This window comes from Aspergillus alliaceus (genome assembly GCF_009176365.1).
Source record: "Aspergillus alliaceus strain CBS 536.65 unplaced genomic scaffold BDW43scaffold_21, whole genome shotgun sequence".
NCBI lineage: Eukaryota > Fungi > Ascomycota > Eurotiomycetes > Eurotiales > Aspergillaceae > Aspergillus > Aspergillus alliaceus.
The window spans coordinates 264,451-289,252 of record NW_022474704.1 but is presented as its reverse complement, the minus strand read 5'-3'; the positions used below and the strand labels follow the sequence as shown (position 1 = coordinate 289,252).

At 48.0% G+C, this 24,802-nt stretch overlaps 10 protein-coding genes across 10 annotated transcripts; 4 read left to right on the top strand and 6 right to left on the bottom strand.

Moving 5' to 3' along the window:
• Nucleotides 1–795: 795 nt before the first annotated feature.
• On the top strand, nt 796–1,288 carry BDW43DRAFT_311002 (cytosine deaminase; the record flags this gene model as incomplete). Its single annotated transcript, XM_032047095.1, has 2 exons — nt 796–954; nt 1,019–1,288. 2 exons carry the CDS (start codon nt 796–798, stop codon nt 1,286–1,288), a joined length of 429 nt encoding a protein of 142 aa, XP_031900493.1.
• Nucleotides 1,289–1,415: 127 nt separating this feature from the next.
• BDW43DRAFT_83564 (uroporphyrinogen decarboxylase HEM12) lies at nt 1,416–2,859 on the bottom strand. Its single transcript, XM_032050579.1, has 4 exons — nt 2,788–2,859; nt 2,690–2,731; nt 1,666–2,589; nt 1,416–1,613 (listed from the first exon to the last, which is right to left on the bottom strand). Exons 1-4 carry the CDS (start codon nt 2,840–2,842, stop codon nt 1,543–1,545), a joined length of 1,092 nt encoding a protein of 363 aa, XP_031900492.1. The 5' UTR covers nt 2,843–2,859; the 3' UTR covers nt 1,416–1,542.
• A 205-nt stretch (nt 2,860–3,064) lies between these two features.
• On the bottom strand, nt 3,065–4,872 carry trm82 (putative tRNA methyltransferase). Its single transcript, XM_032041888.1, has 3 exons — nt 4,294–4,872; nt 3,577–4,242; nt 3,065–3,516 (listed from the first exon to the last, which is right to left on the bottom strand). The coding sequence occupies exons 1-3, from the start codon at nt 4,722–4,724 to the stop codon at nt 3,126–3,128; spliced, it is 1,488 nt and encodes a 495-aa protein (XP_031900491.1). The 5' UTR covers nt 4,725–4,872; the 3' UTR covers nt 3,065–3,125.
• Nucleotides 4,873–5,088: 216 nt separating this feature from the next.
• Nucleotides 5,089–6,641, top strand: BDW43DRAFT_83485 (60S ribosomal protein uL10). Its single transcript, XM_032050577.1, has 3 exons — nt 5,089–5,316; nt 5,372–6,297; nt 6,517–6,641. The coding sequence occupies exons 1-2, from the start codon at nt 5,143–5,145 to the stop codon at nt 6,134–6,136; spliced, it is 939 nt and encodes a 312-aa protein (XP_031900490.1). The 5' UTR covers nt 5,089–5,142; the 3' UTR covers nt 6,137–6,297; nt 6,517–6,641.
• Nucleotides 6,537–9,781, bottom strand: BDW43DRAFT_83505 (putative GARP complex subunit Vps53). Its single transcript, XM_032050578.1, has 3 exons — nt 9,541–9,781; nt 7,678–9,473; nt 6,537–7,612 (listed from the first exon to the last, which is right to left on the bottom strand). The coding sequence occupies exons 1-3, from the start codon at nt 9,611–9,613 to the stop codon at nt 6,890–6,892; spliced, it is 2,592 nt and encodes an 863-aa protein (XP_031900489.1). The 5' UTR covers nt 9,614–9,781; the 3' UTR covers nt 6,537–6,889.
• On the bottom strand, nt 9,754–13,008 carry BDW43DRAFT_275745 (mRNA export factor mexA). Its single transcript, XM_032041887.1, has 3 exons — nt 12,075–13,008; nt 10,360–11,886; nt 9,754–10,297 (listed from the first exon to the last, which is right to left on the bottom strand). Exons 1-3 carry the CDS (start codon nt 12,498–12,500, stop codon nt 10,250–10,252), a joined length of 2,001 nt encoding a protein of 666 aa, XP_031900488.1. The 5' UTR covers nt 12,501–13,008; the 3' UTR covers nt 9,754–10,249.
• A 25-nt stretch (nt 13,009–13,033) lies between these two features.
• On the top strand, nt 13,034–15,294 carry BDW43DRAFT_83449 (retrograde cargo receptor ERV46). Its single transcript, XM_032050576.1, has 4 exons — nt 13,034–13,152; nt 13,259–13,560; nt 13,624–13,804; nt 13,870–15,294. Exons 2-4 carry the CDS (start codon nt 13,368–13,370, stop codon nt 14,804–14,806), a joined length of 1,311 nt encoding a protein of 436 aa, XP_031900487.1. The 5' UTR covers nt 13,034–13,152; nt 13,259–13,367; the 3' UTR covers nt 14,807–15,294.
• Nucleotides 15,295–15,826: 532 nt separating this feature from the next.
• On the bottom strand, nt 15,827–19,540 carry BDW43DRAFT_300183 (PH domain protein; the record flags this gene model as incomplete). The annotated part of the gene is made up of 4 exons (XM_032044853.1): nt 15,827–18,838; nt 18,907–18,965; nt 19,117–19,461; nt 19,525–19,540. The coding sequence occupies 4 exons, from the start codon at nt 19,538–19,540 to the stop codon at nt 15,827–15,829; spliced, it is 3,432 nt and encodes a 1,143-aa protein (XP_031900486.1).
• Nucleotides 19,541–21,373: 1,833 nt separating this feature from the next.
• Nucleotides 21,374–22,430, bottom strand: BDW43DRAFT_275730 (uncharacterized protein). Its single transcript, XM_032041886.1, has 2 exons — nt 21,739–22,430; nt 21,374–21,676 (listed from the first exon to the last, which is right to left on the bottom strand). Exon 1 carries the CDS (start codon nt 21,970–21,972, stop codon nt 21,754–21,756), a length of 219 nt encoding a protein of 72 aa, XP_031900485.1. The 5' UTR covers nt 21,973–22,430; the 3' UTR covers nt 21,374–21,676; nt 21,739–21,753.
• Nucleotides 22,431–22,861: 431 nt separating this feature from the next.
• On the top strand, nt 22,862–23,599 carry BDW43DRAFT_275727 (uncharacterized protein). Its single transcript, XM_032041885.1, has one exon. The coding sequence runs from the start codon at nt 23,037–23,039 to the stop codon at nt 23,283–23,285; it is 249 nt and encodes an 82-aa protein (XP_031900484.1). The 5' UTR covers nt 22,862–23,036; the 3' UTR covers nt 23,286–23,599.
• The last annotated feature ends 1,203 nt before the right edge of the window (nt 23,600–24,802 follow it).

Sequence of the window (24,802 nt, the reverse complement as noted above, 5' to 3'; positions counted from 1 at the left end):
AACAATGTGGCGGCGGATGGCTAGTTAATATTTTCTTATCGATAAGCGATAATATTCGGGAATGGAAAGAGGGGTGTGTTTGCCTTGTGGAGGGGGAGAGAAACAATATCAAAGGAAGGGAAGAAAGCCGGTAGAATAAATATCTTTTTTTTTTGAAATTTATGATATCCTTAACCTGTAACTATACTTCTCTAATAGTAATCTTTTATCAATGTCTTCTCCATGAGTCGGGAATGGATTCAATTCAACAGAGTACGCAGAAGCCCGCGTTTATTAAATATATATTCAGATTTGATGTTTACTCCCTTGCACACTCGATAGAATATATAGTCTAGATTTTCGATACAAAAATTAAAAGTAAAAATAAAAAAAAAAATAAAAGATCGAAAAAAAGAATCGTCCATATTCCCATTTCACCTTGAGAGATAAAAGTCTCAGTCATCGGCGGGTACATGGTTTTAGGTAGACTCCCGATATCTCCTCACGAGGGAAGATCCGAAGGCTTATCAACTTCGATCAAGAACTTGGCCAACAAGAACTTAAACCGTGCCCAACCGTTCCTGCGGGTAAAGCTAGAACAAGAACGGCAGTTGACCACCAGATTTTTGCCCGAAAGAGCTGAGTTACATAACAGCTCCCTACCAAGTTAACTAACTACTTATCTACCATACACTCAATTGCCTTCTCGATTACCTACCTATCTTTACGACCTCCTTGCATTCGAGCTCTCACATTCCTTCTCTTTCTCCTTCTCCTTCTGTAACCTGAATATCAAGGTTAAATATATCCCACACAATGGAAACAGACCCCGGATTCATTGCTGCTCTCGAGGAGGCAAAGCAAGGTTACGCCGAGGGCGGAGTTCCTATCGGAGCGGCCTTGGTCTCCAAGGATGGAAAAGTCCTTGGCCGGGGACATAATATGCGCGTCCAGAAAGGGAGTGCGGTTTTACATGTCAGTCAATCGCATAGTACCGCCTACCTGGAAGAACGCGAATGGCTTACGCTGACTCTAATAGGCGGAGATGTCTGCTCTTGAGAACTCAGGTCGTCTTCCCGCTTCGGCTTATGAAGGTGCTACTATGTACACAACCCTGTCACCCTGTGATATGTGCACGGGCGCCTGCATTCTCTACAAGGTGAAGCGTGTTGTCATTGGCGAGAATAAGAGCTTTATGGGAGGAGAGGAATATCTTAAGAACCGTGGCAAGGAACTGGTGGTTCTGGACAACGAGGAGTGCAAACAGTTGATGGAGAAATTCATGAAGGAGAAGCCGGAGCTTTGGTAAGTTTTCAATTCCAAGTACTGCTTTTTGGTCATGACAAGTCGTCGACAAAAATATACTGCTTCACCGCCCATCTCCTTTTCGAATGACAGTAGCTGACTCTATGGATATTCCAAATCACATAGGAATGAGGATATTGCCGTCTAATCCAAGGCGGTCATTGGCCGATGAGCCGTAGAGTATGATGAACCATCATGTAAATAGTCAGAAACTCAAATCCACAAATGTCATCGTTATGATCACGTCTTATGCTTCATTTATGCTGTTAGTCGATGAATCTCCTCAAAGAAGAATCTCAGATCCTCAGGCTTGACAAATGGAGTGATGCCTGCGAAAATTAGCATGTCTCACGTAAAAATAGGTCCAACGGGGGACCATACCATGGCCCAAGTTCGCTATCCATCCTTGCTTGCCTTTCTCGAAACCTTTAACCATGGCCTCGACAGCCTCCGTGATGGCAGCACGACCTCCGTAGAGCACACCTGGGTCGGCATTACCCTGAATGGTGACCCGACCATTCGCAATCCGCCTGGCTTCCGCCGGATCGTGTAGCCAGTCCAGCCCAACAACATTATAGCCAGATTCGCAAAGGTCCTCGAGTCCATACCACGCGCCCTTGGCGAAAACTGTCATGGGCACCGGCTCCAGCCCCATCTCCTTCAGCCGCTTGGGCAGGTTGGCAGAAATATGGCGTAAGTAAGGGAGCGAGAATGACTTGAATGAGGCCGGAGAAAGTTCACCAGCCCATGAATCAAAGACCTGAACTAGCTGAGCACCCGCGGCGACCTGAAGGGCAAGGTATTCCACACAAATCTCCGCAATCTTCTGCAGCAATGACTGGGACTCCTTGGGATACTTATATATCCATGTCTTCGTTTGAATAAACATCTTGCTTCCGCCGCCTTCAACCATGTAGCAAAGAAGAGTCCATGGGGCACCACAGAAACCGATCAGCGGGACACGGCCCTGCAACTTATGCCGGGTGAGCCGGATGGCCTTGTAAACATAATCAAGCTCATCCTTAACATCAACCTGCTTCTGCATCACTTTCTCATACTGTCCGTCGTCCGGCGACTTCAGCGGTTCCGGGAAGTGGGGTCCCTTCTTGTCAACCATCTCAACCTGCATTCCCATGGCCTGAGGGATGACTAGGATATCGGAGAAAATGATCGCGGCATCAATGAGCCCTGCATATCGTTCGACCGGCTGGATAGTGAGCGTCGAGGCGATCTCTGGGCTGCGGCAGCACTCGAAAAAGTCGCGACCCCCTTTAGCTTCGTGATACTCGGGGAGGTAGCGTCCGGCTGTGAGTAGAGAAAACGAAGAAATCAGCGATGAATAGACCATTCTACCTGCAGGAGGCAGCGATGGGAGAAATGGATAAATGCGAAGAATATATCATACCTTGACGCATAACCCATATCGGAGGACGCTCGACCTTCTCGCCTAACAATTACATCAGCGGCGGCAATTTCTGCTGTTGTAATCTTTGATGGAAATACCTCTTGCGGCCCTCAGCAAAAGGTCATTCTTCAATGGAGCGAATTGTTCCTGCATTTTGACGGGGAGTGAAATGAAGTCGTAGTTAGGAGGGGAAGAGGGGTGATTGCATGCAATTCCAGCACCAAGGTCCCAACCGGTCCTTGGCGTCTCGGCCCGCCGGCTTACATTTCCGGTGGTATGCATAGATCCCAACCCAATCCGGAAATCTTCCTGTGTCTCCAGGCTGGTAACATGGACGTACGGAATAAGAGGTATACAATGACCAAAAGGCTTGTGTAGTACTTATAGCTCAGGTCATTCTTTTCAGTTATGACTAGCGTTAAAAACTAAATTATCCTCAGTCGTCTTCCCCCAACTTCTTGCGCAGATTTCCCAAACTATAAAATGCGTCGTTTAGTTCCTTTCTTCGCTTTGGATCGGTATCTGCTGGAACATCCGAGGTGCCACTAGAGCTAATGTTGGTAGCAAGCGAATCTGTAACTGGCTCCCACTCCAAGTTTTCTGTCCCTGGCTTCACACGGTACGTTTCAATTAAATTCGAGGGGCTTGTTGCATTGGATCTCCACTCGTGGGTTGAGCCCTCTTCACGGATGCTGTCCACAGAGACAACAATCGTGCTATCCTTTTCAATGCTGGTCACGTCTAATACGTTGCCAGACATTTCGATAGGGTTCTGTGCTTTCAAGGTACCGTCTGATTCGAGCACAAAGCATTGGAGCTGTGAGGACCTATCAAACAAAGATTAGATAAACATGATCTCTTGAGCTGAAGCTTCCATCTACACTCACCCATCAAGTGCAACAAGAATAATGTTCAATGCACCAAAAGATGTCGCCCAAATCCCACGAACTACAACCTGAGTAGTTTCTGATGGATGCTCCACTAGGGGAATCTTCTGTAGGATAAGGCCCTCAGACCACTTCCAGACCAGGAGGAAATCATCACCTCCGCCGGAGATGAGAATTTCTGGAGCGCACCGAGGAATGCAGAGCTTACTAACAAACGCAGTATGGCCCAGGCAGTAGCCCTCAATTATATGGGCCTGAGGATAGCGAGAGATCCGGATATGTTCATCTCGGTCTGCTGTCAGAATGTAACTGCGACTTTGAGCGGAATCAACACCCTTGGGTACCGACACATAAGCCACATCCGTGAGCAATGACACATGGCCAAGAAGCAATTGATGCTGGAAATTCAGTGCGGGCTTCTCTTCAGTAGATGTTGTCTTTTGACCGTAGCGCAATTGTTGCTCCAAAGATTCAAGATTCCGCTTACTGTGCACAGTGAGGGTTGTTGCTGCGGGTACTTTCGGCCGACTAGCAGGCTTTGGCGCAACATAAGGCTCATCGCCGGGAAGAAGTGGTAGCGAGTAAACATCTCCAAATTTATCACCACACAGGATTGTGTTGCCATCGTCGGTCAGAACAATACTGCATGGCCTTTTTGGCATACATCTGCATCTAGGTGAGTATATGCTTTCTACCTTGTCAGCTGGGCTAACTGACCTTTCACTGAGTTGTTCAAAAGTGCCATCTTCCTTCAAGTGGAAGACACGAATGTACTTGTCTTCTGCAGTGAGTGCGACTACATGATCTCCATTCGGATGCGCAACCAAAATAGGAATGCTAGACCAAGCCGGGGCTTTAGCAGCCGACTTGGAATTTCGCACTGTTTCCTCCGCGGATGGGGAAACCTTTCGCTTCTTCTCTGGCGGTACTTGGTCATCTGAACCATTTTCTGCATCGGTTGCTTTGGAATTATTTGCATTGCTTGCATCTACATCTCGTGGCCAAGAAGAGAGGCGGTGTCCGGTCTCTGCAGAGTAGGAGTAGATCTTGCCCCCGGACGATGCGATAAGGAACCGCTGGGATCCCGCATTCCGTTTCTCCAGATATTGGATACATTGGAATGGAAGTTGAAAATTGGCAGTCATCATTGATGAATATAATTGGCCGTATACTCAGCTAGACCGGGTTTTGGCCACGAATGATGTGTCGTCAGAAAATACAGAGGTGAAGGTGGATTGCAAAGTTGCGGGTAATAAAGTACATGGACTACTTTTAAGACAAAAGCTTTAAACAAAGAACCGTCACTAATTAGGAACAAAATAACTTCATATCTCTCACTACATACTTATCGCCCTACAAATGAAATCTTTCCGGCCATTTTTTTCTGCCGGGCGGGAAACCACGTGATCACATTCGCTAGCCGAATCCACAGAAACAAAAACCCACCAATTTTGACGCTTCTTCGGAACTTTTGATCCTTAACGTCACGATTCAAGTCGGACAGTAAATCAACCTTCACGTTATCCCTTGCCCTTAAACATCCTAACTTCACCCAATTAAGAAGAAATGGGGGGCAAGTCCGCTACCAAGGCCGCTTACTTCGAGAAGCTGAAGAACCTTCTTGATGAGTACAAGACGGTCTTCATTGTCGGTGTCGACAATGTCAGCTCTCAGCAGATGCACGAGATTCGTCTCTCTCTCCGTGGTGAGGGTGTCGTCCTGATGGGTAAGAACACCATGGTATGTATTTCTTCATTCCTGCGCAATTAGTACATCAATTGACCGTATAAACTAGGTTCGCCGTGCCATCAAGGGCTTCGTCGTTGACAACCCGGAGTACGAGCGTCTGCTCCCCTTCGTCAAGGGCAACGTTGGTTTCATCTTCACCAACGGCGACCTTAAGGCCACCAAGGAGAAGATCCTTGCCAACCGTGTCGCTGCCCCTGCTCGTGCTGGTGCTGTCGCTCCTGCCGATGTCTGGATTCCTGCTGGTAACACCGGTATGGAACCCGGTAAGACCTCTTTCTTCCAGGCTCTCGGTGTTCCCACCAAGATTGCTCGTGGTACCATTGAAATCACCACCGATCTCAAGCTCGTTGAGGCCAACGCCAAGGTCGGCCCCTCCGAGGCTACCCTGTTGAACATGCTCAACATCTCTCCCTTCACCTACGGTATGACCATCTCCCAGGTCTACCAGGAGGGTCAGACCTTCGGTGCCGACGTTCTCGACATCGAGGAGTCTCAGCTGCTCGATGCCTTCAGCAGCGCCATCCAGACCATCACTGCTCTCTCTCTGGCTACTGGCTTCCCCACCCTTCCCGCTGTTATGCACCACGTTATCAACAGCTACAAGAAGGTTCTCGCTGTCGCTATCTCTACCGAGATCAGCTGGCCCGAGATTGAGGAGCTCAAGGACCGTATCGCCAACCCTGACGCTTACGCTGCCGCTGCTCCTGCCGCTTCCGCCGCTCCTGCCGCTGGCGGTGCCGCTCCCGCTGAGGAGAAGAAAGAGGAAGAGGAGGAGTCTGATGATGACATGGGATTCGGTCTTTTCGACTAAGCGTCTCGCGTCATTGTACGGGATGCGATTACCATGTTTTAGATACATTTACGGCCAATCATGACGGTTGAAAAATGAAAACGAATCTCATGGTGAATTTACTTCTCTTCAAATAGATATGGACGTAGATTTTGCGGTCCATGATCTTTTTGAAAAACAAGGTGAGCATACATTTTCTTCGTCTGTTTTACTCCCACCATCTTGAAGATCACTCCTTGGCGGATGATGATACAATTTTTAACTCGTAGCCACTGCCGTGGCTTTGAAGATCAAAAACACGCAACAACAAACACTCTAATTTTTTGCTGACTCGCCTCCTTCCTACCTTGTTTTGTCTCACATTGTTTTCTAGCAACACTGATTGCTAACTGTGATTGCAGATCATTCAGATGCCTATGATGTAGTATATCTACGGTTTGAATTCGTAGTACGCCAGAATTACTGCACGAGAATCCGGTCTTAGTTGATCTGAATCATATACCGCGTCAGATGAAATATGCTGGTAGGTTAGACATGTGCAAGGATATGATGGATTGTTCAAACCTTTAGGTAGCTCACATCATTTGTCGAATGAAGTAATGATTTAAATACTCGGTATCATACATTGCACCTATCAGCCCTTTCTACCTTCCGCAACGTAAAACGCGGTATATATAAACCTTTCAGAACAGCAAACATGGTATATTTCACGAGGAAGAAAAGATGGCCAACCCATCCTTTGGCATGAAGCTTATGAGATAATATGCTCCCGCTTCAATTGCCATCATCGCCGCTCCTACCAAACCTACCGCCGAGTCCGCCCAGGTCACGGCGGAAAAACTTCCCAATATTTTTCAGGTTCTCATTTAGGTTGCCGGAGGTAGCGTTCTCTGCGCTGCTCTGCAATTGGGCGAATGGCCCCGGCGATACGGGGGTGGTGGAGGCCGATCCTGGGGCACCGCCTGCACCGGGGTTTGTCGTTGAGGACATGGGGGTTCCGAATCGATCGACACCGTCTTTGGCGGCGGAGATAATGGCGGATCCTAGCATGGATGCATCGAAGCGGGTGGGAAGGTTAGAAGCGCCGATGGACGCTGCTGCGGTTCCGAGACTGAGACCTTGGGAGACTGGGTTCGAGGAGGAAGCGGCAGTGGTTTGAAGGGCTGTCAGGATGGGATTGCTTTGCTGGAGGTTTGGTGCGTGACGATCGGATGCGCGGTGGATCTGGAAGAGCTCCACGAGCTGGTTCTGCTCTTGTCGACTGCGGATTCCCTTGAGATCGAGAATCTTGCGGAAGTTCGTGTTGCTGCTGTCTTTGATGTGGATCAAGTAGGCTTGTACTAGGGCCTCAGGTGGCGATGGCTGTACCTGGAGGGTTTTGAGGAGAGTCTCAATCTTGATGAAGCTGTTATTGACGCGCTTAGCAAAACTTGCTGGAGCGGGCGCTGGTAGAAGTGATGAGAGACCGGTTTTCAGTGTGTATGCGTCGAGGAGCATCTGTTGAAAGTTTGTCAATAACCTGTACTGCATTTTGACGGTGAAGCCGAAGGATAGCAACTTACTTGCTCTGCTCCAGTCTCCGAGACTGGCTTGCATTGGAAGATGTTTGAAATGAATACGTTTGATAGCAGCTCCACAACATGATCTGCGAAAGCTCGAGCGTACTGCTGTTTATGGAGCAACTGCAAAATCTCGGAGGACTTGGAGTTTAGCTTGGTCATTAGTTCACTAACGTAGGTGCTCTGATCGCTGACACTCTCAAGCCGATTCCAAGGAGTGTTGCGCATCTCCCGCCAAGACGGCTCTAATTCGATTTCGACCATCCGAACAAGGCACCGAACAGCAGCAGATGCGATTCCCATGAACGAGTCTGCCTGGCTTTGCAGGTCAACTGATTGTTTCAAATTCTTGTCGAGCCTGCCTTTGATCTTTTCCTCCAGTTGGTTACAGGTAGTGTAACAATAATCCGCAGTGTTGAGAACTAAGATGAGGTCTTCCAGAGACGGTACTTTGGATGGAGTAGTGCCGGTGGGCCTCTCACTGATATAGTATAAAAGAACTTGCTGCGCGTATTGATCCAAGTACTTTGCGAAGACCTTTGCCAAATCGGCAAGGCTCCCACCCGTCGAGAGTTTCGCACATTGTTGTAAGGAGTGCCTGTAGAATGTGAAAAGCTCCGTAGAGGATGCTATAACGATATTGGAATCGAACTCCTCATCAGGGGGCCTAATTGGCTGCTGCCGATATTTCGGTATAAGGGCGGCTAGCTGCTTGTCCTGAGCTTCAACCCATACGCTCAGATAGGGCTCAAAGGCCTCTGAGATGGCTTGGCCGAAGACGGGTGCTTCAGATGAGGTGAATGTGTCGGTTGACGGACGAGATGAATTGACGAACCGCCGTTCTAGAGTATGCTCGAAGTCAAGAGTCTCCTGCAAGCACGACAGTAACAGGTTGACGTCGATCGTCTGCCCATTTCGCACCGACCGGGAAAGAATTCCCTTGAAATCCTCTCGCGTTCCTTCACAGAAGATGTTCGCCAGAATTTCATCAACCCTCCACGAAGTCGGCCATATCGCTGCGTATTCCTCATCGTAGATCTTCAATATACGACGGAACCATGAATACCTCCGCGAAATATTGTCCAACGACCCTGCCTCCTCATTATTCCTAAATACCTGTCGGTACTCCCGTAGCTGAAAGTTGCAATACCAGGTTACAAGCCTGGACTTCGCATGCTCCCCCAAAGCATCCATAACCAGACAGCCCTCCGAAAGTACAACTCGCTGTTGTCCCACCTCACCCTTGGCAAACGCTAGCTCAAAATCTTCGCAGACCTGCTCTAACAACTCCCGCTGTATGTCCGCCACATTCCTGCTGAGAAGAGCGATCTGATCAATGGATCGGTACGACTTGAAGTGCGCCATTAACTGGATAACCGCTTGCAGTAATTGAGCACAGTCCCGATATTGGCGTGTCTTACCGAGGACCCGGAGTTGATCGTATGCCGTCGTCAGCATCTGTAGCCTCTTCAGTGCCGTCATGGATTGCGTGAGATTCTTCTTTGCATTATCAAGCTGCTTGATGTCCGCTGTCATTTCCGTAATCGCTAGTTCCGTCTTGGAGGCGCGGTCCCGCACATCGTCAATCTTCTTGAATAACTCGGTCAAATCCTCCTGGGCAGCCTGTATGCGCTCGACGCTCTCCGCATTTGATGTGACTTGTTCCTCCACTAGCGCACCGATCTCTTCGTCGAGCTCATCTTCGTAGTCTAGGAGGGACTGTAAAACCTGGGACACGGAGGACAGCGTGGAGGGGTGAGAGAAGACAGCGTTTAGATGGTCAATTGGATCGTAGTCCGCTATTTCATAAAAAGATTCGTATCAGCGGAGGTCCGTCGGTACAATTTGTTTGAGAGTTATCCTCACCTGCGTCGAGAGGATCGAGATCCGCCGCTCCGTTGGAGGGCATGTTGCCGGAGGTCGAGGTGGTGGTAGACATTCCATTAGCTCTTCAGCTTACACAATAAGGTACATGCTGCGAGTGGAATTTCTGACCACCAGTTCAGCGAGGATAAGTGGTAGAAGATGACGAAGAAGGAATAAATAAAAAAATGGGATTAATCTAGAAATGAATAAAAATATCAGCACCAAAAGAAGGTTGTCCAGCTGACCGACGTAATTAATGCGGGAAGTTGGCGATCCGGAAAGTGTAAATGCCCTTTTTAGCGCAACGCGGCTAAATTATTTATTTCATCCCTGAAAGCCATTCATCTAAATTGTCAACTTCTTCACTGTTACATCCACTTCGCGTTCTTCTATACGGATTTGGGAAGATGACGCTTGTTTTAATGACCCGCAGGAAGCCGGTCTAGCAAATTGGTTTGGGTCTTTCGGGGATTTCTTTTTCGTTATTCAATATTGATCCCCTCCAGTCCCCATCTATATGGACATGATCTTCGTCTTTCAAGGTTTAAAATGTAATACAGTGAATCTTTCAAGCCAGAGAACCCATAACCGTTCGCCTAAGCCATGCAAACACAGAAAATGCAGAATAATAGATGAATCAGACTCCAAGCAAACACCACAGCATCCTCCACTCGGAATTTTGGGTATGTGAATATCAAATAAGTTATAATTAGACAGCCCCGGGAAGAAAAGCTTCAGGAGGCAACTGTCCCTGTGTCTAATGCAAACTATTAGTAAAGCTCCACGACAGGGACTGGCTGACAAGAAAAGAGGGCGTACCTTAAGCTCCTGGAAATTCTTCAGAGCAGCGTCTATGTTCCAGCCATTGCCTGAAAGCGCCATTTCAGAATATTGCGGGGTCATGCCCGTTTTGGCGCTTATCTGCATGACCAGTTGTTCTTGTTGCAATTGCGTCTCTGGTTTGCCGGGCGCCGGCATACCGTAACTATCAGGCGCAGCAGGGGGGGCAACCTGTGATTGAACAGGAGGTTGCCCTGGCTGAGTTGCTGGGACGGTTGGTTGCTCCAGCATCCATGCTTCATGACCTCCATGAGCCCGTAGACAAAGAATATCGTTGATTACCCTAATTCCACCCATGCCTCCGCCAGGTCCAAGGATAAATGTCCGGTCGAAGCTCCGAAGGTCGACTTTTGGCCCATTGATCTCTTCAAACTTCCCGTGAACCATTATAAGGAGCCCACCCACGCCAGTCGCGCTTTGCCCAGAAGGATCAGGAAGCCCTGGGATGGGGAAACATTCAATGAGCCACTCCTCAGGGTGAGTTCCTATGTCGGGATGCCTCGTTTGAGGAAGGGTATTCCACAACTCAAGAATTTTTTCCGCACCAACAAAGGCACGAGACATCCTCGCAGGAAGATGGTTGATCTTGAGTAGATTCCTGCTTTTCTTGATGTAGGGATCCCAGGTTGCAGTGTCGGTTTGTTGGGCTCTCGGAGCGGTGGTGTTAACATTTAGTGAGAATGTGGAATTGTTATCATATACGCCTTTCAGAAGGTCGGCCCGGTTGTTGTCATAACCAACAAAGAACACCTTGACAAAGTTCTCTGCGATTTGAGATTCATCCTGGAAGTGTGGCGCCTGTACCGGAATGGGTGTCTTCTTCTGCGCAGCCACTTCCTCCGCCGTTCGGACTTCTGTATTATTCAAAAACCGGAGTTTTGGATACCACTTCAGCATGGTGTCCTTGAAAGCGGGATCCGCGCTGAAAGGAGTACCCGTGAGGTCGAGAAACTCGAGGTTTCTGAACTTCCATCGCCATCCGATCAAGGACTGAGAGTCTTTGAAATTATTGTTCGACAAGTCAAGATTTTTCAGGTCTGGGAATGTCTGAGCTAATGTGGTGATGACCGTGATGTTTGCGAGCTGATTGTCTGCAAGACTGACGCTCTCGACAGCCTCTCGTCGCGCTGTGGTGCTATCGAAATTCATCTCCCATACTTTCATCAACGCTGGAAAGAACTTCGATTCGGTGGACGTGCTGTTAAAAATGCCCATCGCCAATAAATCCGGGTCGCTACCGAGCTTCGAGAGGTTTAACAATTTCTGCTGCTGGAAATAGCGTTTGCTCAGGATCGCGGTCATCTTGGATTTTGTATCGGCAGCCGAGGGGGTGCTGCCGTTCTGCGACACTTCGGATAGCATCGCTTGGTCTAGGCCATTCGTGGACGGGTCATACGTCTGAATTGTAAGAGTTGCTCCTGCAAAACTGAATCCATTCATCTTCAGCATCCTGTCCAACAATTCCGGCCGGATAGATACTATAAAAGCGTCGCCTTCAACCCGCGACTAGTGAACGTTAGTAAGGCGTAAGAAGACCCTGAAACCGCAGTCATCCAAAGGAACAAAAACCCAAAAACAGCCTAGGAATGTGGCGATCGTCGTTCTGGGGTACCAGTCCTATAAACGAGAACACACCGGAGAGGACGACGTTGCGAATTCATGTCGATGACCGTCAGTTCTGGTGTTGCACATACCTTTGTAATCCTTGCGCGCGAGCCAGCTTTCGAGTCGGGTGAGTTGAGTTTTTTTTCGAGGAAGGTGATTAGGCTTTCGATACCTCCATCGCGGTTAGATGCCGCTTTGCTCTGTTTCCAACCTTGGACGCTGACTTGCTCCAGATTACTACCTCGGCCACCTTGTCGGATGTTCGCCTGAGAATCTGAGTTGCTAGCGATCGCCTTCTGGATAGCGTTGAGCGCCCTGTCGCGTGTTTGTGCTCGTGGTCCAGTAGCCGCCGAGCGGCTGGAATTTCCGCGCGCCCTCTTTCCACGACCCTCGGCAGAGCCTGCGTCCATAGCCAGATCACCATCTCGATCGACCCGTTTAGCCGCACCCCTCTTGCGAATACCCCCGCGATCCGAACCGCCTGAGCGGCCTCGGGGAGCTTTTCCGCCCTTCATGCTGATCGTAGTAATATCTATATCCGGAATGAGGAGAGAGGTGGTCGCTATCGAGGGTGGTGTTATATAGTTCGTATAAAATTTCCTGAGGCGGACTCAGCGCTGCGCGCCTCAAATTTTAGACGGATCTAGTCGGCATGCAACAGGAGAGATAATGGATGCAGGGAGGAGTAAATTATATATTGTTGATAGTGAAGTTAGAGTCTTTGAAAAGGATGTAATAGAATAAAGCCAACCTCGCGGGCGAGGTCTTTGAGGGAACAAGACAAGGCAAAAGAAAATCAAGTGGAAAAAGTGACGTGAATCAAAAGCATTTCTCGCAGGCAGTAATATCACGTGAACAGCCAGCGAAGTGGATGCCTGCATATCCACGTGATTATGATCCAGGCACCCACGTAGTGGGGGCTTTGGTGGCCAATCAGAGGCTGCAGTCTGTCCTTTAGCATCAACCGGTAATACACGATACCGAAGCCGCCAACTGAGTGGAGTAAATTACGCTGCTCGTGACGATTGCTTAGTTGAGTATTACATGCATACAATCTATCATCAGGACAGCTGTGCCAAAAAGTAAGGAACCGCAGAAGAAGCCCAAGACGCACTGCTTGTTGCCGGCGGTTTTCCCGACTTTACAACACAGTCATTTTCTTTTTAGGTTAGTTACCTTCTCCAGTATGGACGGTTGTCTTTGTTTATCGTAGGCAAAGCACTCAATTGGGCTTGGGCCAACCTTTCCCGTACAATTCTGATCTGTCCTCTAGAAGTTGTCCCGCGGGCGCTTACCTCTCCTTCAATTGATTTGGAGGATACTCTTTTACGTTCTTTACTGCTTCCCTCGCCTTCCTGTATGGTCGTTGAGCGATCAAGGAGATGGCTGTGAAATCGCGATTCACTAGGCTCGATGCCTTTGCCAAGACAGTTGAGGACGCTCGCATCCGGACCACCTCCGGCGGTATCATCACCATCGCCTCGCTACTAGTTGTTTTATGGCTTGTCTGGGGAGAATGGTTGGATTACAGACGAGTGGTTGTCCTCCCTGAGTTGGTAGTGGATAAGTCGAGAGGTAAGGGCTAAAACAGTGCTAGTTGTCTGTGTCGAAAACTGACTGCTATGCATTTTTGTGTAGGAGAGAAAATGGAGATCCACTTAAACATGACTTTTCCACGCCTCCCATGTGAGCTCCTTACCCTCGACGTGATGGATGTTTCTGGTGAACAACAGACCGGCGTGGCGCATGGCATAAACAAGGTGCGCCTGAGTTCGCCAGCAGAGGGCGGCCATGTCATCGATGTCAAAGCTCTGGAACTGTACGTTGGCTTTTCCCTTATCTCACCTACTTCGAATGAATATCGCTCATAGATATTGTGTACAGTCATTCGGAGGGCGAGGCTGCGAAGCATCTCGACCCCAATTATTGTGGCGATTGTGGCGGAGTCCCCTCTCCCTCTGGCGAGAAGCGGTGCTGTAACACTTGTGAGGAAGTCCGAGAGGCCTATGCTCAACAACAATGGGCTTTCGGAAAGGGTGAAAACATTGAACAATGTGAACGCGAAGGTTATGCGCAACGTCTCGACGCCCAGCGCCGAGAGGGCTGCCGCCTGGAGGGTGTTCTCCGCGTGAACAAAGTAGTCGGAAACTTCCACATTGCTCCTGGTCGGAGCTTCACCAGTGGAAACGTCCACGTTCATGATCTTGAGAATTTCTTCGAGGGCGGCCTCCCCGATGCAGAGAAACACACCATGACCCATATCATTCACCAGCTCCGGTTTGGCCCTCAGCTTCCAGATGAACTGTCGGATCGCTGGCAGTGGACTGACCACCACCACACCAACCCGCTCGACAACACCCAGCAAGAGACCAATGATCCTGCATTTAACTTTATGTACTTCGTCAAGGTTGTCTCGACTTCCTACCTGCCACTTGGCTGGGATCCGTTGTTCTCCTCGTCTGTCCACAGCGCCTACGAAGATTCCCCGCTCGGTACCCATGGAATCGCCTATGGCTCTCAAAGCAGCATCGAGACGCATCAATATTCTGTGACCTCGCACAAGCGTTCTCTGAGAGGCGGGGACGCCGGTGACGAAGGCCACAAGGAACGTCTGCATGCTGCAAATGGCATCCCCGGCGTCTTTTTCAACTATGATATCTCCCCCATGAAAGTAATTAACAAGGAGGCGCGGCCCAAGACGTTCACTGGGTTCTTGACTGGAGTCTGCGCTATCATCGGTGGTACTCTTACTGTCGCAGCAGCCATAGACCGTGGCCTGTACGAGGGTGTTCTCAAGGTCAAGAAGCTCCATTCGAATTAAATGTGGGGTTCTACGACGAGGAATTGACCCTTCGAAAGGAAAATAGGGAAACAAAAAGATTTCAATACAAATATTCATAGAGGCTATAAGCACATTGATGGTCAAAGCAGAGCAGTAGAACAGGAGGGGGTGTGGTTCTGGAGGGCAAATTCGGCAGTCAAGGCGTTTGGGTACATGTGCATATTTTTTGATATACTTAGCAGCAAGTGTTTGGTGTTTTTGGCACCCTTATATCTCAAGTCTTTCGGTGCTCATATGCACATTCGCAAATCTTGGAAAGACTGTTCTATAGTGACTCTCAGCAATTCCTAGGCCAAACAAGGCGAACTAAAACACTCTAACCAGTCTATAGATTCAGTCAGAATCCGGGAATTCTCTTCCACTGCTACTATACGCGCCCTCTTGACACAGACGCAGAAGAATGTTCCCTCGTCTCCTTGTTTCTCCCATGACTCTTCCTCTACTTACGAGGCGTACTGGGATGAGACATTTTTGAAGACGCTAATCACTTTGACAAGGATGCTTTCAGTAGAGATTCACTGCCTATCCGCATTCTGATCGCTTGAAAATGATATATGCCCATATTTACATGCACACAGTTAGCAAAATAAGATAACAAATAAAGATAGTAATAATCCTTCTCAAGGTCAACCTTTCATCGCATGGGGAAATCGCTAATCAACAAGGAATAACTGGTTTGTGAACGAAGCAAGAACCCAAGCATCAGACCCATTCTCACAACTCCGTTAAATGCACGATGCGACTGCTGTGAAAAACCGACGAAGGAACAAACAGCAACTCTTTCCAGGCAGGAGGGAGATCTGAAAGTCTAGCTCTAGGATGCGTCATAAAGTGGGGAAGAAAAGAGAAAGAATAACAGAGATGAAAGGGGTAACATAAAACAAAGAAATTTCAGCGACAGTTCATGACTGTGATCAAAAGGTACAAACGAGATGGTGTCAAAATGCTAAACTTGAAAGAAAGTACTAGAGTGAAAAGGTGACGAAGGAGGGGAATCAATTAATGCATTGTGTTAGCATTGGCCAAATGACCAGGTTGCTGGCTGAAATATTGGCTTTGCTGATAAACTTGAGGCTGCTGGGTTTGGAATTGACCATACCAGGACTGGCGTCGAGGCTCCTCAGGTCGGTAGGGTTGATTGAGAGCATCCCAAGTATGACTCGCTGCCGGCATATTGTAAACACTGTTATGAGCGCCACTTTGAAGTCCATATGAGTTGACCGGAGGAGGCATCGGATGCTGCTGCCACTGCTGTTGACGCTGGGCGATAGCATGCTGTACCATCTGGTTGGACGCTCCTTCCATGATACTCTTCTTCTCACGCTCCCGTGCGTCGATCGCACCCACTAAGCCCATGGGGTTGACCGGTTGCTGCTGCTTTAGATTTCCACTGTTGATGTTGAAGAACGAGGAACCTGTCATCCGAGCAACATGCTCCTGTTCTCGAGCAGAAAGATGGGACGAAAGATCATTATAGTTGATCATGCTGTTGGCGCCGCGAGAACGGGGTCGCGCCTGGGTGTCTCTACCAATGCTCATTTGGGAGTGAGAACGATTGTGGGCCATCCAATCACCCGATACGGGTCGCGCCGGTGGGGGTGTTGGAGTCGTAGAAGGAGTTCGGTGATGGACATGGACTGGGGGACTGGGCGCTGCACGCTGCTGCACGAACTGCTCCGGTGTGAGACCAGGTGTGACTGGACGTGCAGCGGCCATACCGGGTTGCCACATCATACTGCGGCGGAATTCATCCTGGCTTGGTGACCGTGAGTGGCCACGGTCTGTCTGATGGGCGAATCGTTGTTTTTCGGTGGATTCCGAGTCACTCCTTTGGTGGCCAAGCTTTTTAAGTGTATCCGATGTAGTCGGACGCCCAGTAGTAGGCATTAGAGTCATGGTTGGACCGAAGTCCACCGTGGGAATATCTGGATTGTGCTTTTGTGAAGGCTTGTCGACGCTGTAATGAGCATCACCGATGACCAAATCTTTTCTAGCTTCCGTTCCAACCGTCTTCATTACACCCATTCTCGGCTTAGGGATTGACTTAGTAGAGCGTTTGCTGTACACGGATCCATGCGTACTGGCATAGTCTGGGGAGGCTGTGGACTCGTCGTCATAAACGCTTTCGTCCTCCTGATGGCGCTCCTTAACGGGCGAAGGAAATGAAGGCTGATAAGAGCTCACACGGTTCAGAGCCTCTTCATCAACTGTATGGCGCAGATCATCAAAGCTCGGTTCAATGGGACTTGATACAGTAGAATCTTTGTTTTGTTGACCGGGAAGCGGCTTTCTCTTCACTGACTTCGACGTATCAATATGAAGGTTGACCCCATTTGGCTTTTCCAAGGGAGGACCGAATATACTGGCCCGGTGTTCGGGTGTTGGCGGGCCCTGCTCCTGTGGGGTGGCCCTCTTGTCACTCGAGTCCGATAATAAGGAAGGGACACTCGGCATCCCAAAGCCAGCTTTGTAAGAATCGGTTGGGGTGGGAGCTTGAGAGCTCTGAGCATCGGTCTCTTTGGCCTCCTGGTCTTCGAATGACACGGCGCCAAGCAGATTCATCTTTCCTGAAGCGGCGGCGAGTTGGGCAAGAGTCGCATTGGACATTCTGTTGTTAGCCTTTCTCAGATCCGCCGAGGGGAGCGGCCGTTCCTGAGGAATTTCCCCTGGTGCATGGGTAAAGGCCGGAGGATTAGTGACTGGTGATGGAGGAGAAGGCAACCGGAACTGCTCCCCGATAGCTTCAGCCTCGGGGATTGTGTGGGGCTCTGAACGTTGTCTCCAGTCACTGTCAGAGCTACTTTGATCGTTAAACTCATTGGGGCAGGGACGCTCATGCCCAGCTTGTAGTAAATCACGCGCGGAGGAAGATGGAGAGCTTTCGACTACAGGAGCGTGCGTCTGCTTTCTGTTAGCCGAGAACCCTGCCGTATCCGAAGCACCTCGCACATGATAGGTTGGCAAGAAATTTGCATCGCTAGGCACGTCTTGGACAATCGCGTCAGCCGACTGATTGAAGCTCTCGGGGAAGGTCTCATTGCGCCGCAGTCCAGCGTGGACATTGCTGTGGCGATTTGGAAGGCTCGTCCGAAAACGTGGTTTGCTCGAGATGCTGCTGGTTCTGCTGCCAGCAGCTGCCATGCGACGTGCGGTTGCCTCCTTCAACTGTTTCCTCCATTCTGCCTCACTCCAATCCTGACTGCCTGCAGTTTGCATCAAGGACGCGATGTCGAGACTATCTAGATAGCCATAACGCCGCTGCTTCGGGAAAGCAAACATGATGCTCTTAATGTGATTCGTAGCGGCAATTAGACGGGTCGGGCGTCCGTATAGGTTGAAAGTGTCGAAGGTGGGTACTAGGAACCGAATCATCATTTCGAATCCAGACACAGCTGGATGTGATTCTGGCATGACAAAGACAAACCCTTCCGAAGTTGACTGTTGCTGGGAGTGAATCGTGACATCTCCTTCAATCTTAACCAGTGTTGATTGATCAATCAGCTCCTTGGACTGAGGGTAAATAGCGTAAGCGCTGTAAGCATTGGTTATAGTCGCAATTGGCTTCGCTTTCTTAGTTTTCTTCGTCTCATAGAACTTAATGTCTCCTGTGACCATTTGAGGTGCCCGGTCATAAGCCGACTTTTTCTTAAGGGACTTCTGTGCTTTTTGGTATTCTTTTTCATTCGGAGGGGTGATAACAAACCAGCACCGTCTCCAAGGCGTCCCCGCACCGAATCTTACACGAGCCCAGTCCTCATGCTTGAAGCGATTGCGTTCTAAGATACCTCGGATATTGTTGAGACTTTTCCCTTTGCCTGCAATCATGGCACCAGTGTATGCCTCATACAGCGAGGTATGTTCAAACAAGGATAAACGAATGGCTGAAGTCCATTGTATGAGGGAGTGGAAAGAACCGAAATGTAGAAGATATCGGTTTTGACCTGCTGAGCAAATACTGAGAACATTCTTCACCATTGGTGTTTCCGAATTCCGGGTCGGTAGGGTTTCGATCTACGATGTCGCATGATCAGTAAAGGCAACATCTCCTGGGCTGCGCCCAGGGAATATCTCAAGCTCACCACTTTAACGGACGCATCCGCCAAGTTAATAAAGGTAGGGGAAGTTTCCCTTTCACCAGCTGCGTCCAGCGCAGCAGCGTCGTATAGTGAAAGAGCAGTTCCGATCAGTTGGGCATAGCATTCCACCCATTGTCGATCGGAACAAGGTCGGCCATCTGGTCATTATGGATCAGTCGCGAACTCAGCATATTAATACTTGCGGAAACTCACGAGTATCTAAATCATTCAATTTCAGAAAATAGCCTTCGTGATACACCTTGTTCGCATGGCTGTTGAGGAACGTGAAGATTGGTTGGAGTTCCGGAGGGGTATCTGGAGAAATTTCTATGAACGGAGGATCATGCGAAAAGATGGTCGACCCAGGCCGCGACATCCGGCGTTCATTCGACGAGAGCCCTGTTGGTGAAGCATCTTGCGGAGAGGGCGTATCTGAAGAAGGTGTGTCCACTCTCGACGGAGCCTTGTTGAATGCGACTGAAGCGGAGGATGCCCGATGACGTTGTTCAGGACGATCTTTGCGGGACGAGCCACCGAATGCCGATATGAAAGATAGCACTTATAACGCAAGGGGCGTCAACCATCCATCATTCACATACCTAGGCAGGAGAGAGTACTCACCACGCGAGCGAACCATAATGCCGAAATCTATTGTATAATAGATGAGTTGAAGGCAAAAGGGACCGATCTCCACGTTACCAAGGTGTCAAACTGTGCGCCAGTAACGGGTTTAGACAATGACGCTGAGCCGGGTCACCTTCAGGTCGGGTGATCAAGATCGGAAGTGAGAAGAGGTTAGTATCGAAAAGAAAGGTGTGTGTTAAACCTAGATCTCCCGCACGGAGATAACGTCCAAATATCAGAGCCCCCGAAACACTTCTTGTGAGTTAGGTATGAGAGACAGACTCCATGGAGTTGCCCTTGGAGATTTCGAAACGAGCGAATCAGGACGGTTCACGGCCAAGGAGCTGGGACAGGCGACGAGTGAGAAATGCAAGGTGTTGGACTGCAAGCGCCTGACTGTAGTCACTTGTACCCTGGATGTCTCAGTTTTCTGTGGCAGGCGGATAGAGGCGGGTAGAGAAGAGGAGAGCAGACAAATGGGGATGAAAATGTAAGAAAATCAAGAATAGGAAAGAAAGCGAGCGAGAGACAAGAACGAAAGTAGCGAGGGAAGAGGACAAGATTGACAAAGAAGAGAGAATAGGAAGACGTAGATGATACCTTTCTCCTACCAACTGACCCAAGACAAGAACGTGGGTCTTAAAGAGGTAGGTGTAACACAATTACCAAACGGGTCTGAACAACAGTTTGGAAGAAGCCTTTGTTTTGATCTTTTTCTTTTTCTTGGATTAGCGAGTCATTGGGGGTAAACAAGTCATAATTCATTCATCGTTTACGTCAATGGATGAGGGAATTCAAGTTAACAGATCCATGTTTCTCCGGACCTAGAAAGAGGCAAAGAGTAAGTTATCATATCATGCATTCCGCATGGTTGAAGTGAACCACTGTACAGGTACGGATGTAAGTATGTACCAATACGACGGGTTTATTACTGTACCGGAGTGGTTCTAGGCTCATATTGGATTTTAATAGATTGGCCGGCCCAAAGATAGCGGCTGGCGTCATCGCATGGCTAAGAAAAAAATAAAAAAAAATTAGTATCCCTGTGGTGTGCCCCGAATCAAACAGATCGGCGTGGATCATGAGAGCAGCAAACGCTGCAAGTTCCACCTTTTTTGTTTTTTCTTTACTTTTTTGCATCTGGATTTATTTCAGTTTCAAGTTGAGAATATCAGGCGGCACATGAATTCTATTCCACACATGAAAACAATAACTCAAAAGATAGCAAATGTCCACGGAGGTACCTGTACTACTGATATGAACCCATCAGTTTCCTCTATTTCTGGCCAGACTTGTTCTTAGCCAATAATATGGCGTCCCTACTAAACGGTGCATACTCACAGAGGCCAACCTCCCCGGCTTTTTTATCGCCATGAACCCGGGCCTAAAGACCCAAATCGACAGTACGGAGAATACCTACAATCCAAATATAGTAACTCAAGACCTGCATGTCTTACATGACTAACTACAACTAACTTAGGCACAGTACGGGCGCCTGTTACGTCCGTTCTTTGCCTTACCTTTTCATTCGATCTTCTACAGGTGAGGAGGAGAGACAACGTAGCCTTGGCGGCCCTGCTCAATTTGACCACCTAGTATTTTAGTACCCTTTATTATTGTCTTCCTAGTCTGTGCACTGAGAGGGAACGGGACACCCGGCTATTGTTGGTTCGTTCTCGGTAAGGGTGTGTATTCGGTATCAACCAATGTACTCCGTACAGAGTGCTGTAGGTACGGTGTAGGACTGTATATGTAGGAAACGCACACAACATGTACATACGTACTATCGCACTGCCACACACCCTTTCTGTGCCACAACAACACCAAGTGCCTCGGAAACTGGAAGAGTTACATTGCAAGTAAACTAACATGACACTATGCAGTACTATTTATACTAAGTCGGCATCTTGATTGGAGTATGTCGGAGCTACTATTGTATTTGACCCCTTTTTATATACCCCTTTCACCCCTTTTACTCCGAGTGGCAATGAATCTTGATGGCAAAGCAGCAGTTAGGAGAAGATGCGGCATTTCGAAAAAAAATAAAAAATAAAAGAATTCCGCATTCGAATAAGGTACCTGACCACATCCACGGAATCAAGGAATATTTCGGTACTTCTAGCGTAATTTTCTCAGACAAACTCACATGGTAAGAATATCTATATACCATGAAAGTCAATCACCATTGATATTCACTAGGTATCTCCATAGACTAGTCATTGGAATTCAATTTCGATTACAGTGATAAATCCATATTTTCTCCTTTGGCATCCACCAGATTAGACAACCCTCCCCCAACGGTACATACATACAGTACCAAGTACTATTGGTAATTTTGTACAGTACGGAGTACGCATGTAGTCTACCTACTGTACCTGAGCGACATGGAAAAGTCATGGACGGCATGGACAACGTTTGTAGTGTGGCAACTTGCAACGACGACATAAAGTATATGGCCCACAGCCCTAGGGTTTCCTACCGTCCAGTTTTAACCTACGGACCGGCCGGGGATGGAGCGTTGGGTTTGACGCGCACTTCGGCCAGCGATCGTTGCTTTAACAGGATTCTCTCGTTGCAGGTATGACCTCAGCGAGTGGAGGATCTTGATCCTACGACCTTGGTTGACTGCCGTTCATATTTACCACGTAACCTTTCAATGCTTTTCAATCCTTCTTTTTCCCCTGCTTTATTCCCATGCATGCAGGACGCAAGCTTGTATCATTGACAAACGATAGCATGTTCCGATCGTTTGATTGTTAGTCCATGTACAGAGTACTATTAGGTAGTACCCCGCCTCAGCCACCAACCAAGATGGAGGATAGACAAAGTTATAGATGAGATATGCTCAGTAGATCCATTTTAAGCTACTTACGGTTAGAATCCGAACTAATTGGTTGATGCAAGACCCTGCTGCATAGACAGTTCATCAATTGCGCAATTTTAAATCAGTATCAAGGTGGTCGCCCAGTTCCAATGGTGATCAGATATGCGAGGTATTTCCCCTCTACCAGTACCTGCCCGCCTAGTTTTACTCCGCATTGACTATATCAAATCGGGACACAGCGACATCCCAAAGACCCCAGTGTGCAAAGCAGCAGCCTTATGTACTCCGACGTACGGAGTAGAAATGTCAACTATTCTGTAGTCCCTAAGATCCACGTGCCTCTAAACAAGAGAGGTCCTATATGTGCATGTTACACGCACCAGACCCACTTGAATGGGCCAACGAACTCAGATTCTGAAACCCAATTGCGATACTCCGGAATAATGGAGCACAAATACGGAGTCCTCAGTCGGAACTCACCCCTGTCTCACCTTTATTGTGTCGCTTTAACTCACATTTCCCCTCCGTCACATAGAGACTCGTAGCTTTCTTTACCAAGGCATCTGATGACTACTGCTGAAATATCTCTGTATCTTGTATTCTTATTTATATACTACTTACGCACCACACAGACGATTATGTTTTACTCTTTAGCGGGGGATTTTTCAAATACAAACGCACCAAGATGTTCTCAGCGGTAAGGCATCCCATTCGACTAGGCGCTGTTCTTTCTTCCCCATTAAAACGTGTCAGTGTAGAAAGATATCTACCGTTCGTTCAAGAAACACCAACAGTTACAGTACCGCGTGGTTCGAAGGTGGGACATGATTCAACGAGACACCCAACACCCTGTCACTCTGGCCCGTCGGGCCAGATGGACAAGGGTGTCGCGCCCATAATGCAAGGCTCCTGGAATTACGTCTATGTCAGTTAGTTCGCCCTTGTCTTCTCCCTCGTACTATAGATTGTCTTGAGGTCAGATATTACCTTGACTGGTGCCAACTTGAATTTTTAGTCCTTAGGGGCCATTAGAGTTCAGCACTACCAGAGCATATGTCGAATATGTCGACCAAATATTCTCCCAAACGGGGAAGCCCTGCGACATCGATAATAGTCACGGCGAGTTCTATAGAGCAAAGTAGGTGATATATCTGTCGATAAGGAACGAGTGTCGCAGACACCAAGGCCCTGCGGCCTGAGTTTCAAAATGGAGGGTATGCTGCGACAGGTGCCTGGTATTCACTATTATTGATTATTGTCATCCAGAGTATAGTCATTAGAAAGATAGCGGAAAAGAATATAGGAGTTATGTAGCAGTTTCCACCAGCGATAAGTTTGTAGCGCTAAGATGTTGAACCATGAGCATTGTATGGCTACCTGCAAATGGTGTTGGTACTCAATGCATTGCAGGTATTGATACGAAGAATGCGTATTCTTCTCATATTAATGTATTTCGAATCGGCCAGCTAAACTCTGACGATGATATTTGGTATACAGTTCAAGAAATCAGAGTACACCTCCCACAATCTGTTTATCTTATCTCATTATGCTTTTGAAGCCAGTCTCTGGTGTCCGTGGTTGCTCAGTTGACACTTCCGGGGTGGCTCTGGTGTTTATTGATAACACCAGCGAAGATATGATACCCTGAATCAAGTTGGGCAAATGAGAAAAGGATACTTGAGAGAGAGAGCGCTGGAATAAAATTAGTTATCCAGTTTTCCAGTATCACGTAAAAAAAAAAAAAAGGAAATATGCGGAATCTGAACCGATTGGCTGATTTATCTTTGAGCTACGACTAAGTACTCAGTACTATCTACTCTACTAATAGTACTGTAGGTACCAGGGTAGTAGGTTAGGTACTCAATACTTGACTTCTACGTAGGAAATCCAGAGCGCGATCAAGACTTCATAAGGCAGTTATTAAGTAACAGTACGAACTTGGCTTTTGATACTCTTAACTAGATACAGAACATAACATGAACTCTAGATTCTTGATATACCATTGGGCTTGGATAATATTAGAAACCAAACCCAGAATACCTGTGATCCCCAACATTTGACAATAGAAACTGACAACTTTACTAAGTAGAATAACTGCCGTGTTTTGACACAAAGAAAACCCATTTTTGCTTTAGCCTACACGGTTTAACCAGAGTGAACCAAGGAAGGCTGTCTCTAACCACTTCTGCTGGCAAGTAGCAGTGATTCCCATAGACAGCTCTGTAAAGGATATTCGTTCTACCTCTACCATTTGCCACAATGTCCAGTGACAGGAGATTATTATGTTATTGGGCTTGTCCATTAATCATAACTGCCTTTAAGAGAGATGTCCTTACAGAGACTTTAAAGTCGAAGGCATGGTCTGATTCACAGTCTATCCCAATTGTCAAGGAGTAAAATTACTGCCTTATTCCAAGACCAGAGCCTTTAATAAATTCACTTGATTCCTTC